Genomic DNA, 12,209 nt, shown 5'->3' on the forward strand with positions numbered 1-12,209 from the left:
TGAATTGTTTATTTCTGGAATTTTTCATTTAATATTTTTCAAACCACAGTTGACCGTGAATAACTAAAACTGCAGAAAGTGAAACTGTGAATAAGCGGGGGGAGAAGGCAGTAGTGTACTGACAGCAAGGGAAGAGGCTAAGCACAGTTTCTGCAGAAGTTCTTGGGCCTTTTGAAGGGAAATGAGGGAGTCAGGAGAGAGGATGGTGGGGGCTCCAGGAGAGAAGTGAAAAATTACAGAAACAGGACAAGAGGCTTAATTTTTGTAAAAAGGTTTTGGAAAAAATTAACCATTAAAAACTACAATAAAACATGTATATAGGCTTCCCTAATGCTTGAAAGGTGGTGGCAGTCTGAGTCAAGCCCATCAACTCCTTCAGGAAACTTTCTCATCTACCTCTCCAGTGACTTCCCCATACTGATTCAGTCATATAATCATTTATTCAGGCAAATAATAATTGTAGAGCAACCACTACATGCCAGTTGGAAAAAAAAAAAAACAAAACCTGGTCCTTGCACTCATGAAGATACAGTCTAACTGAGGTAGGGAGCATGAGAAGAAAAACACAAAATAATTACTTCAAGGAAATTGATTTAAGCTACTTACTCATTCTTCATGAAACATGCTACACTTTACATGAACCAGACCCAGTGCCCAATGCTGAGTGTACAAATGAAATGCCATTCCGTCTTCACTAAGCACTCATTATACACAATGGCTGCAATTTTTGCACTTTGGAGTGCAACACCAAAACTTGCATAAATTTCTTACTTCTTCACAATTTCAAAAAAGATGACCCAATCCTTATTGCCAGAATGGAAGACCCAAGAAGAATGCAAAAAACTGCAGAAGACGGTTGTACAGGAAAAGGCAAGCAATTCTGTGGGGATACCATATTAGATTCCAAGGGCTGCCGTAACAAAGTGCCACAAACTAGATGGCTTTAAACAACAGAAATTTATCTCACAGCTCTGGAGCCTAGAAGTCCAAAATCCAGGTGTTGGCAAGGTTGATTACTTCTGGAGGTTCTGAGGGAGAATTCATTCTACCTTCTGTGGCTGCAGCAATCCTGGGGATCCTTAGGTTGCTTATTGTCAGCAATCCAGATGGTGCTTGGTAAATGCATCACTCCAGTCACTATAGCTGACTGCCAACTGAGAAAGTACATTGGGGTTCCCTGGCGGTCTAGTGGTTAAGAATACACCTTCAAGCAAGGGACAATGGTTTGATTGCTGGTCCAGAAAGATCCCACATGCCACAGAGCAACAAAGCTCATGTGCCACAACTACTGAGCCAGCACACCTAGAGCCTCAGCTCTGCAGCAAGAGAAGCCACTGCAGTGAGAAGTCCACACACCACAACAAAGAGTAGCCCCTGCTCGCCACAACTAGAGAAAGCCCAACCACAGTAAGGAAGACCAACCACAGCCAAAAACTAAATAAATAAAACTTTTTTTTAAAGTGCATTAGAACCCCTAGGGAAACTTTAGGTGGGGGAATTACTAATGTCCAAGTCCAAACACAAAGATATTAATTTAATTGGTAAAGGTTTAGTCCAGCATTAGTATACATACTTTCAAAACTTCACAGCTGATAATATCATACATCCAAGATTGAAAACCAATAGTGGTTTCTGAGAACATTTCCAGAAGGGAAATGAAAAAATATTTGTTATGTGTAACTTTTTAAAGTGATCACTTAGAAAGGAAAACTTGACCTTTATGCAAAGTAATTTAAAATACAGTAACTAGAAGTAAATGCAAATAACCTGTTCAAAGGGTTGTACTTAAGTCCCAGGTCATTGACAAGTATCGGCTGAGAGTATTTCTTTATTCTGAGTTCTTTGTAGACACTGACAGATTGCTACATTTCAGTGAATTGGCAAAGATTTACACAACTGCCAATGAAAGATCTATGGTACCATCATCAAGAAGAGCATGCTTTCCTGCCAATCACTTTTTGCAAGGCCCCTTTCAAGTCCCTGTTCCTCAGGCTGTAGATGAAAGGATTCAGCATGGGGGTCACCACCGTGTACATCACAGTAGCTGCAGTGTCCTTCTCTGACGAGTGGGAGGACAAAGGGTTGAAATACACAGCAATGATGGTGCCGTAGAAGAGGGAAACCACAGCCAGGTGGGAGCCACAGGTGGAGAAGGCTTTCCATCTCCCCTTTGTGGATGGGATCCTCAGGACAGCACAGGTGATAAGGACATATGAAGCCAGGATGCAAACGAAGGGGGTGATCATGATCAGGGCACCCTCAGTCAGTATCATCAGCTCATTGAGGTGTGTGTCAGAGCAGGAGAGTTTGAGGAGGGGAGTCACATCACAGAAGAAGTGGGGGATGGCATTGTCTGCACAGAAGGAGAGTCGAGCCATCAGCAGGGTGTGCAACAGAGCATTCAAGCTGGCGATGATCCACGACCCAGTGACCAGCAGGGCACAGAGCTGGTGGGTCATCTTTGCTGAGTAGTGTAAGGGGTGGCATACAGCCACAAAGCGGTCATAGGCCATCACAGCCAGGAGGAAATTGTCCATGTCAGCAAACTCAAAGAGAAAATACATCTGCATGAGGCAGCCAGAGAAGGAGATGGTCTGGCTCCCAAGTACGTGGTTGGCCAGCACCTTGGGGACAGTGGTGGAGGAGAAGCAGGTGTCCACAAAGGACAGGTTGCAGAGGAAGAAGTACATGGGGATGTGCAGGCGGGAGTCCACGCTGATGGCCAGGAGGATGAGCAGGTTTCCCAGGACCGTGGCCAGGTACATGGTGAGGAAGAGCAGGAAGAGGAGCTGCTGCTGCTGGGGCTGCCTGGAGAGCCCCAGGAGGAGGAACTCAGAGACTCGCGACTGGTTTGCCCCTCTTATAGGCTGAATCTGGGTGAACAGAGAATAGCGAAATCAGAAACCCAGACAAGGAAGGTCAATAGCTGCGACATCAGGCTCCAGGCAGGATCACATTTGCAAATCAGTTAATAGATTTGCTACTTCCGTTGTGTCCACCCCACCTACGCTCCCGATCTCCAACACTCAGTTCTGATGTTTTCCATATTGGACTCACTGATTTTTTTTTTTTTTTGGACTCACTGATTCTTATGTTATTAGAATCCCATGGACAGAGGAGCCTGACGGGCTACAGTCCACGGGGTCGCAAAGAGTCGGACACGACTGAGCGCCTAAAACTTTAGGGTCGCCCTCGTGTGGCTGCTTTGGGGAATGACAGTCTTTGCTGACTGGTCTGAAGAGCCGTGAATAGAACAACCAGCTGCTTGTTTAGCCGCTAAGCCATGCCCAGCTCTTTGCGACCCCATGGACTATCGCTCGCCAGGCTCCTCAATCCATGGAATTCTTTAGGCAAGAATACTTGAGTGGATTGCCATTTCCTCCTCCAGGGGATCTTCCCCGAACCAGGGATCCAACCTGCATCTCCTGCATTGGCAGGCATTGCCAGGCAGATTCTTTACCACTGAGGCACCAGAGAAGCTGATGAGCAATCAGCTGATGGTGTATTACTATCATGAAAATACCATTGCTTTCTCCCTGCACTTTATTGAGGATTTATTGAGGCATAATTGACGAAATTTTTATTTAAAAATCTGAAAAACGGGCAAGCTTCTACACAGCATGACTCTCCGACTATATGGTCTCTGCATAAATGCTTCAGTTCTTCCCCTACCCACCTAACTCATACATGGCTCTTAAAGAAACAAGAGGAACGGTTGATCATTACTGGGTTCATCTTGAGTGACACCTGATGGACTCATCACCTCCTACTATTAACTTCCTGTATCTGGAAGACATAGCAGAGGAGGTTCCTTTAAAAATTTCCTGTCTTAATAGATATCAATGTCTTCACTGCTGTATTCTTACCTGGGGGAGGTTGGTGCTTATTGCCATCAAGCGTTCTTCAAGTCTGGATAAGGGGTCATCAGTGCTTCTATCCATTGTGAGGGTTAGAATGTCTTGGAAACACAGGCAGGTACTGTGAGTGAGGAGCAGGGGTTCATGGTCCTAGTCCCCTGTGCAGGAAAAATATTTGGGGCAATCACAGAGCAGGTGTTTGTAAGAACTTCACAGCCATTGGGACCAAATTCCCGAAGAGCCTCATTAGAGAGAAGAACAAGGACTTAATAACTGAATCTCTCCATCTACAGGCACAAGCCCAGATCAGCCAGGTCCCAGGTCTGAGGTCCCAGGGAATTTTGTCTGGGATTTATCACCATAGTGCTGGCTTCATTTCTAATATCTTCAAGTTTTGACCCAAGAGTGACATCTAAACCTTAGATAATACTTTTTACCATCATTGTTTGGTACAAAGGGGCCAAATAGTAGGCAAGACAGTTATTAAGTATGCAGTGCCATTGTGTCTTTAAAAAAATGTACATACCTTACTTTATTAAAAAAATTTTTTATACATTTATTAATTTTCGACTGCGCTTGGTCTTCGTTGCTGTGTGGGCTTTTTTCTAGTTGGAGCAAGTGGGGGCCACTCTCTAGTTGCGGTGTGCAGCTTCTCACTGCGGGGGCTTCTCTTGTTGCAGAGCATGCGCTCTAGAGCAGAGGCGCAGTAGTCGCGACGCACAGGCTTAGTTGCTCCGCAGCATGTGGGATCTTCCCAGTTCAGGGATCAAACTGTGTCTCCTTCATTGGCAGGCAGATTCTTTACCACTGAACCACCAGGGAAGCCCCATACCTTACTTTAAAAATACTTTTTTTTTTTTTTGCCAAAGAAGTGCTAACCATTATCCGAGTCTTCAGAGAGTCAGAATCTTTTGCAGTAGTAACATCAAAGATTACTGATGATATGTCACTATAAAACCATCATAATAATGAAAAAGTTTCACATATTGCAAAAATTACCAAAGTAGGACAGAGACACAAAGTGAGCACATGTTTGTGGGGAGATGGCAGTTTGACACAGAGTTGCCACCAACTTTCAATTTGTTAAAAAAAAAAAAAAGTGCAGTAACAATGTGGCACAACAGAATGAAGCATGCCTGTGTTACTCCCAGCAGGAGCAGGAGCCAGAGTACCTGCATTTTTTTTTTATTCTAATAAAACTTTATTTTTTCAAACACAGCCACAGAGGCAGGACCTCATGTTTAACACACACAGACTTATGGATTTTTTTAAAAATATAAAACAAAGTTTACGAAAAATTTTTTTCCACTTTTTGTATTTGTAATCCCATTAGCACAGGGACTTTGGCAGCAGGTGGGAGTGAAGGGCAGCTGAGCTGCCAGTGGGCATCACCGGGCACAGGAGGAGAGCGCCAGCCTGGGAGTGGCTTCACTCACACACGCAGGAATGCTCACCTACTGATCAGCCACACCACACACACAACACAGATGCAGATGTCTACCCAGGGTCAACCACTGCAGAGGTGTGTTCCACTCTGGGTAAGCCCAATATGTGAAAATCCAAATTTTCAAAACAGCTAAAATAGAGGGAGGTTGCTTGCTTTACAAAAGAAGCAATTACAGGCTGCTTTTAAATGGTCAGCAGCCCAAATGCTTTGAAAAATAGCATTTGGTTTATACAGAACTGTTGGAATAGATCTACCATGTAAAGCAAAATAAACCACTTCTCGAAAAGGCTTGTCCAAGGACCACAGGTACTTAGATTAGGAAGCAAAACAATAGCTCCAGCTAGTTTAACTTTCCAGATCTTAAAGTAATGGAATTCAAATATGGCATCTATAGACCTTCTCCCTTAGGGATGGTGCCCTAGGGCTTTGAGGAAGCCAGAGTGGAGGCAGAAATTATTGCCCTCACTTCTTCAGCTTTGGGCCTGCAGAGAACCCCCTGACATTACCAGTGGCCTATTGTAAGCTGGCACAATCTGCAGCAGAGAGCCCAGGGATGAGGATGCCCCAGGAGGAAAAGAAGCTGGCACCAGGGAAATTATGGACTAAAGAGGGAGAACAGCCAAGGGAGGGATAAAACCAAGGAGGGGCAACTCTTGGGCTCACAGTTTCCTTGGATTCTCCAGAGAACCTCTCTCAGGCCCCTACAGACCTGGTAGCTCACTGGTAACTCGTGCTAACTAGCAGGTGAAGGGAAGGAGTCCTGGAGGGGTAGAACCTCTAAAGGCAGGAGGCTGAAGAAGACATAGCCATCTCCTCAGGAGTGGAGGCAAGGATGCTAGGGCCTCACTGATGCTCCTATCCAACATGTGGGAGACCCAGAAAACCAAAGGTTCAATTCCATAAAGAAGAAAACACACAGGTCCTCTTCCCTCACATGAGCAGTTGGTTCCTACAAAACCCTGGGAAAATGCCCTTCTTCCAATAAACAGGACGGGCAGGTCCAATTTGGTCCTGCAGGGTCTAAGCAAAGCTGGACAAAGCCTCAAAAGCCATTATGGTGGCAGCTTCAATATGTATCTCCCCTGGAGCCAGCTCTATAGAGCTTCTGAAATCCTTAAACCCATCAGTGTGGCCACTGAGACCTGTTGCCTGGGCCCAAGTTGTGGGTGTGAAACAATAAAAGAATTCAATCCAGCAACAGCAAACTCCCAGCTGCTTCTCAGAGTCTGCTTTACACATCTTCAGCCAATCCCTCAGTGAGCCTCAACCTCTCTGAGGTCTCTAAGGGCCAATTAGAGGCAAATAAATATTTCCTGGCAGGAGTGGAAGACAAGCAAACTAGTAAATGCTGACATCCCCTTCCTCTTTCTCAACCAACTCAGAAAAAATGGCTAGGCCTGGATCTTATAACAAGTTTCTCTACAGTCTGCTTCCAAAGGGCAGTGCTGGGGTGCACTCACCTATGCCTGCTGGGGACTGAACACTACTTCTGCTGCAGGTCAGCCTCCACACAGGGGCTTCCGTCCTTCTTCTCGACCCTCAAAGGGCAGAAAGTAAGAGGGAAAAGAGGTCCCATCAGTAGGGAGGGAAAGAAAGAGATGGAGCCCTTCAGCCCTGCCTTAATTGCCCACATGTGCTTGCATCTACTTAGTGAGAGAGACAGGCAAGTTGTATCCAGCCTTGGCAATCTGATGAGAAAACAAAAGCCAGCTCAGAATCAATATGCAGCACTCTCTCCAGCCAATACTAGATCTATCTGGAGGAGGTGTGGGCCTGAGGAAAAGACCATTAGTTGAGGACCCCCAAATAGAATCCTTTGCAGAGCCACTGTTGCTAACAGATTACAAGCTTGCTTCCAGAGCTCCTCAGAACCCCGGCTCCTATAACAAGCCTGCTGTCCCGTGAAAACCCAAGATCCTGGGAGTACTGTGGTGCTCTGCTGTTAGGGAGCAACTGCCTTCCTTCCCTAAGGCTCCCCAAACGCACCTTTCCTCGAGCACTCTCATGCACTCACACACTCTCACACAATTTCTCCAAGGAGGCTGAATGAACCCCCCACCCTGGCCAAATTCTAAGACACAAGTGCCCTTTGAAGCAAAGGGGCTAGTGAAATTCCCCGAGCTGGGGTCAGCAGACCCCTTCCGTCCCTGCCCATTGCTTTCTCGGTGGCAGGGATACTCATACTCAAGGCCGCCATGGGAAGGGTCTGCTCTGGTGCTGTCCCTCCCGCCATCAGCTCCGTTTATCTTGTCCGGGCCAGTCTCTCAGCATGGTCGAGCTTCCTGGAGCGAGAAGATTTCCAGCTGCCCTGAGTCGGAGCCCTCCATTCACCCCCATTCCCAGGCTGGGCCCCTGGCCTTGGGACCTCGACACTTGTTAGTAGCCGTAAGAGAGTCAGTCTGTGTAGCCCCAGGAAGTAGCCTCTCAGTTTTAGTTCTCCTCAATCACATTCAAGTTCAGGTCCCCAGAGTCCTGCTGGCACAGTGTCCGCTTGCTCAGCGCCTGCCTCCCCCACCGCACGGCCCCCTCCTCTTCCTCTTCGCTTTCACTCAGCACCTGGGAGGAACCCCCAACGGGGCTGCAGGAAGCAGAGAGGGGTGGGGGGCTGCAGGCCATGAACCATGGTGGAGAGATACTGCTGCCTTCCCAGCTGTTTCTTGGAGACAGAGACCTCCTGAGTATGGTTTCTGATTCATCTTGTTGAAGTCCGAGGAAGGCCGCAGCCGCCGAGGGTCCTCCTCGTGGCGCTGCTTGACCCCAGCTTTGCGGGCATCAAGATCACACTGTGAGAGGCTTCGAGGAAGATTGCGCAGGCCTCGAGGTTGCCAGGGCAGCTCTGGGGAGGATACAGGGGAGCTCCGGGCAGAGGGCAAGAAGCGGCTTGCCTGTGGGCCCAGGCTGGGTGACAGGGAGACGCGGCGTTGGGGTGGGAAAAGTGACAGGGACCCAGCATCACTCTCCCAGGAGCCACTTTGCGGGGAGGCGGCAGAGGGATGAGAGGAATCTTGGGCTAGGGCCAGGCTGAAAAAAGGGGGGCTGAAGGGTCTGTGGGCTGGGGCACATTGAGAAGAGGCACTGGGAGCTTGGAGGAACCTGAGGCTGGAGACCCGCTTCCGGGGGCTCTGGTGAGGCACATGCGGCCCACGCCCTCCACCACTGCCCCGGTGCTTGATGGGAGTCCACAGCTTGGAGGGGGCGGGCCGCCATGCTGGCTGCCAGCGAGACAGGTCCACGGGCTCTGAGAGTGAGCGGCAGTGCCTCTCAGATGGAGGGGAGGGGGCACAGGAAGCTTTTCTGGGTCTGGGGGCTCAGGGCTTAGGGCTTGGGAGAGGGACTGCTCCTGTGGGGAACTTCCCGGGCTGGGTGGTCTGAGGTGCAGGCTCAAGCCTGAGGGATGGTAGCTGAGGTTGTGAGGCTATCCTGGAACTCGGCTCAGGAACGGTGGGGCAGGCCCCTCCAGGAAGCACCTCCAGACACACGCTGAAGAGGGTTCCCACAGTCGGAGATGTCTGCATGATCAGGCAAAGGCAGACTGATGATGAGGCGTGTGCATTTCAGCTCATCCAGAGTCTGCTTCTGTAGCTGCTCAGTGATCAGGATTATCATGATTCTCCCCGGGATTTGACTTGCACACTTTGGAGCAAATGATGAATGTCTTCCCTGTTGTTCTTCCAGACCTCACTCGTGAGCCGTCTTCTGCCACTGCAGCACCATTCTAGCACCATTAGGACTTCCCTCTCCAGTCATGCCTGCTGAGTCGCGGCTCCTCCAGTTCCCAGGGCCACGGCCGGAGCAGCTCTCCAGAGTACCTGCATTTACACCAGTTCCTAATTCCTGATTCTCACAGAATGATGTGAATAAGGACAAGTAGCACCTGCATACACAATGGATGTGTTACAGGAGAGGATTCCTCAAGCTTAAGAAATCAGACCTTGTCATTGGGAATAAGCCTGGCTGAACTTTGCCCCAGAAGAATACATTTATTACCCTGGATGGTGAAAAATCTGCCCTTTGCTCTGGAAAGACACACCGTTTCTATCTTCCAGTGCTGTTCATTATAGAAACATCCTTGGGACTTCCCTGGTGGTCTAGTGGCTAAGACTCTGTGCTCCCAATGCAGGGGGCCAGGGTTCAATCCCTGGTGAGGGAACTTGATCCCACATGCTTCAGCTAGGGCCGGGAACAGCCAAATTAAAAAAAAAGAAAAAAAGAAACATCCTTGAAGAAATGGTCTAGAACAAAAGAAGTGAATGTCTCTAGTCACAAAATCTGCAGAAAAGCAATAAACACATGGAGAACTGTGTCTTACAAAGCATGTATTAATTTTATACTCATGTTTCTTTTTAATAAATTTATTTATTTATTTTTCACTGAACTGGGTCTTCCTTGCTGCACGGGGACTTTCTCTAGCTGTGGAGAGCAGGAGCTACTCCCTAGTTGCAAGGCTTCTCATCGCCACGGCTTCTCTTGTTTCAGAGTCTGGGCTCCAGAGTGCAGGCATCAGGGGTTGTGGCAACAGGCTTAGTTGCCCCGCGGAAGGTGTGGAATCTTCCTGGACCAGGGATGGAAGCCATGTCCCCTGCATTGGCAGGTGGATTTTTAATTACTGGATTACCAGGGAAGTCTGTTTCCTTTATTTTTAACAGTGAATGGGAGATGGAGACATTCAGCATTGACTATTCTTTCTAAGTAGAGAATTATATTCTAATTTTCTCTAGTGTACTAGAAGCTTAAAAAAAAAAAAAAAAAGATACTGACACAGGGAAAGAACCCTTCATCAAGTCAACTATTTTAGAAAGCCTGAGAGAATGAATCAACACAAGCTGAAAGGAAGTAGAGATGTGATTTTAATATTAACTAAAGCCTGCTTTAAGATGAAAAAAAGGATTAAAGAGAAAAACGATCTTTCAGTTACTAACAGATAAAATCTATGATGAATGTATAACATTCATGAAGTTCCATGCCCTCCATAACCCAGCATCAAATCAAAAGGTAAAATCTATTCACATACAGAGAGAAAATAGTTGAAATGTTTATTACTTTACAGATCAATCAACATCCAAATATTATAGAGACAATAGTTAAAATGTTCATTACTTTACAAATCAATCAATATCCAAATATTATCATCTTCATATACACGTATTTGAATTCTGTTTCACAGATACAGCTATGATGTAGAAGAAACCTGATTGAAGTCCATTCCACATAAAAAAGACTCCAAGGATCCAGCAGGAATCTCAAAGGTAGAAGGGTAAATCTGAGCTGGGTGTTCACGGGCAGAGCTGGTTTGACACAGTGGAGCTGGGAGCTGCCGTGTATGGAGCCACCATGGAGCAGAGTCAGAATTTTATGGAGGATAAAATAAACTTGACCTCCAATAGCTATGACCCGAGGCCAGAGGTGGACCCCCAAAGGGAAGTGAGTCTTGAGCATCAATGCTGCAGCAAAACAGGCCTCCAGGAGATCAAACAAGATCAAGGTTCAGTAGCTACACTGGGTTCTAGCATCTTACACAATCATTGCCTTGGGTGGGTCCAACTTCCGGTTCTCTCTCTCCACCTGGCAGCAGAAAGCAAGAATGACTGACTCCTTTGAGTGAATTTCTGAGATGCTCTGACACCAAGAGAGAGGTACTGGACTTCCTGATAGTTTTATCAGGTGGGGTGGGGCAGAAATAATGAAGAAATAAAGGAATGATGACCTTAATTTTTACTCCGAGCTGGGGCAATAGGTATGTATGCTGACTGACACTAAGGAACACAAAGATTTCTACACCAGGAAGTATACAGTTATTTATAGCACAGAGACACTTTACACTGTCCAGAGTCAAGGAATAAATAAATTGCATCCACGAGTGGACAAAATATTATATGGCCATTAAAATCAAATTTCTAAGACTTTTACTGACATGGGAAGAAGGAGGTGAAAAATGAGAACACAAATGAGAAAAGTGCAGCCAACTTTTCTAAAGCTACATTTATGTGTAATACATAAATAATACATTTATGTGTAATAAAAAAACATAAAGCTACATTTATGTAATACATTTATGTGTAAAAAAGTTATCTTGGAGCAGCAAATTTACAAGTTATTTTGATCTTCTTCTTAGTGATTTTTTTATGTTCCATAGTATGTAGGTATTACTTGTCAAGTAACAAAAGTGATTTTTAAATGGGGAAAATTTTAAACTCCTTCTCAAGCAAGAATGTTTAAATTAAAAGTTAAGGCAAGAGGATTTCTAAGATGGCGGAGGAACAGGACGGGGAGACCACTTTCTCCCCTACAAATTCATCAAAAGAACAATTGAACGCTGAGCAAATTTCACAAAACAACTTCTGATCGCTAGCAGAGGACATCAGGTGCCCAGAAAAGCAGGGCATTGTCTTCAAAAGGAGGTAGGACAAAATATAAAAGATAAAAAGAGAGACAGAAGAGTTAGGGACGGAGACCCGACCCGGGAAGGGAGTCTTAATAGAGAAAGTTTCCAAACAGCAGGAAACCCTCGCACTGGCGGGCCTGGGGGAAGTTTTCAAATCTCGGAGGGCAACTTAACTGGGAGGAAAAATTAAATAAAATCCACAGATTACGTGCCTAAAAGCAACTCCCAGCAGAAAAGTACCCCAGATGCCCGCATCCACCACCAGCAAGTGGGGGCGAAACGGAGAGGAGCGGGTGGCATTGCTTAGGGTAAGGACCGGGCCTGAGTGCCCTGAGGGCAATCAGAGGGAGTTTAAAACTGTGCAATAGCAAGAGAGAGAGAGAAAATTAACCAGCCCGAACACACTGCCAACCGTTCGCAAAACAAAGGGACTGAGAAACTCCAGAGAAGAGCTAGCCTGCGGTGGACCGGCCCATCCCCGCCGGAGGTAAGAGGCAGGGGGGAGGGGAAAGGGGCAAACTCG

At 46.6% G+C, this 12,209-nt stretch overlaps 1 protein-coding gene and 1 pseudogene across 1 annotated transcript; both read right to left on the bottom strand.

The window, feature by feature from the left end:
* Positions 1 to 24: 24 nt before the first annotated feature.
* On the bottom strand, positions 25 to 3,893 carry LOC122432915 (olfactory receptor 1F1-like). Its single transcript, XM_043455216.1, has 3 exons — positions 3,867 to 3,893; positions 1,956 to 2,873; positions 25 to 63 (listed from the first exon to the last, which is right to left on the bottom strand). The coding sequence occupies exons 1-3, from the start codon at positions 3,891 to 3,893 to the stop codon at positions 25 to 27; spliced, it is 984 nt and encodes a 327-aa protein (XP_043311151.1).
* A 3,653-nt stretch (positions 3,894 to 7,546) lies between these two features.
* LOC122433398 lies at positions 7,547 to 9,081 on the bottom strand (annotated as a pseudogene).
* Between the last annotated feature and the right edge of the window lie 3,128 nt (positions 9,082 to 12,209).

This window comes from Cervus canadensis, chromosome 32 (genome assembly GCF_019320065.1).
Source record: "Cervus canadensis isolate Bull #8, Minnesota chromosome 32, ASM1932006v1, whole genome shotgun sequence".
Lineage (NCBI taxonomy): Eukaryota > Metazoa > Chordata > Mammalia > Artiodactyla > Cervidae > Cervus > Cervus canadensis.

What these genes read in the sequence shown, in the direction of transcription:
- LOC122432915 (XM_043455216.1), bottom strand. Translation starts at nt 3,893, where the DNA reads ATGGCAATAAGCACCAACCTCCCCCAG. An exon ending in TAAGCACCAACCTCCCCCAG is followed by an intron (nt 2,874 to 3,866) that starts GTAAGAATACAG and finishes CTGTTCACCCAG; the next exon opens with ATTCAGCCTATAAGAGGGGC. An exon ending in TGAAAGGGGCCTTGCAAAAA is followed by an intron (nt 64 to 1,955) that starts GTGATTGGCAGG and finishes CTGCAGTTTTAG; the next exon opens with TTATTCACGGTCAACTGTGG.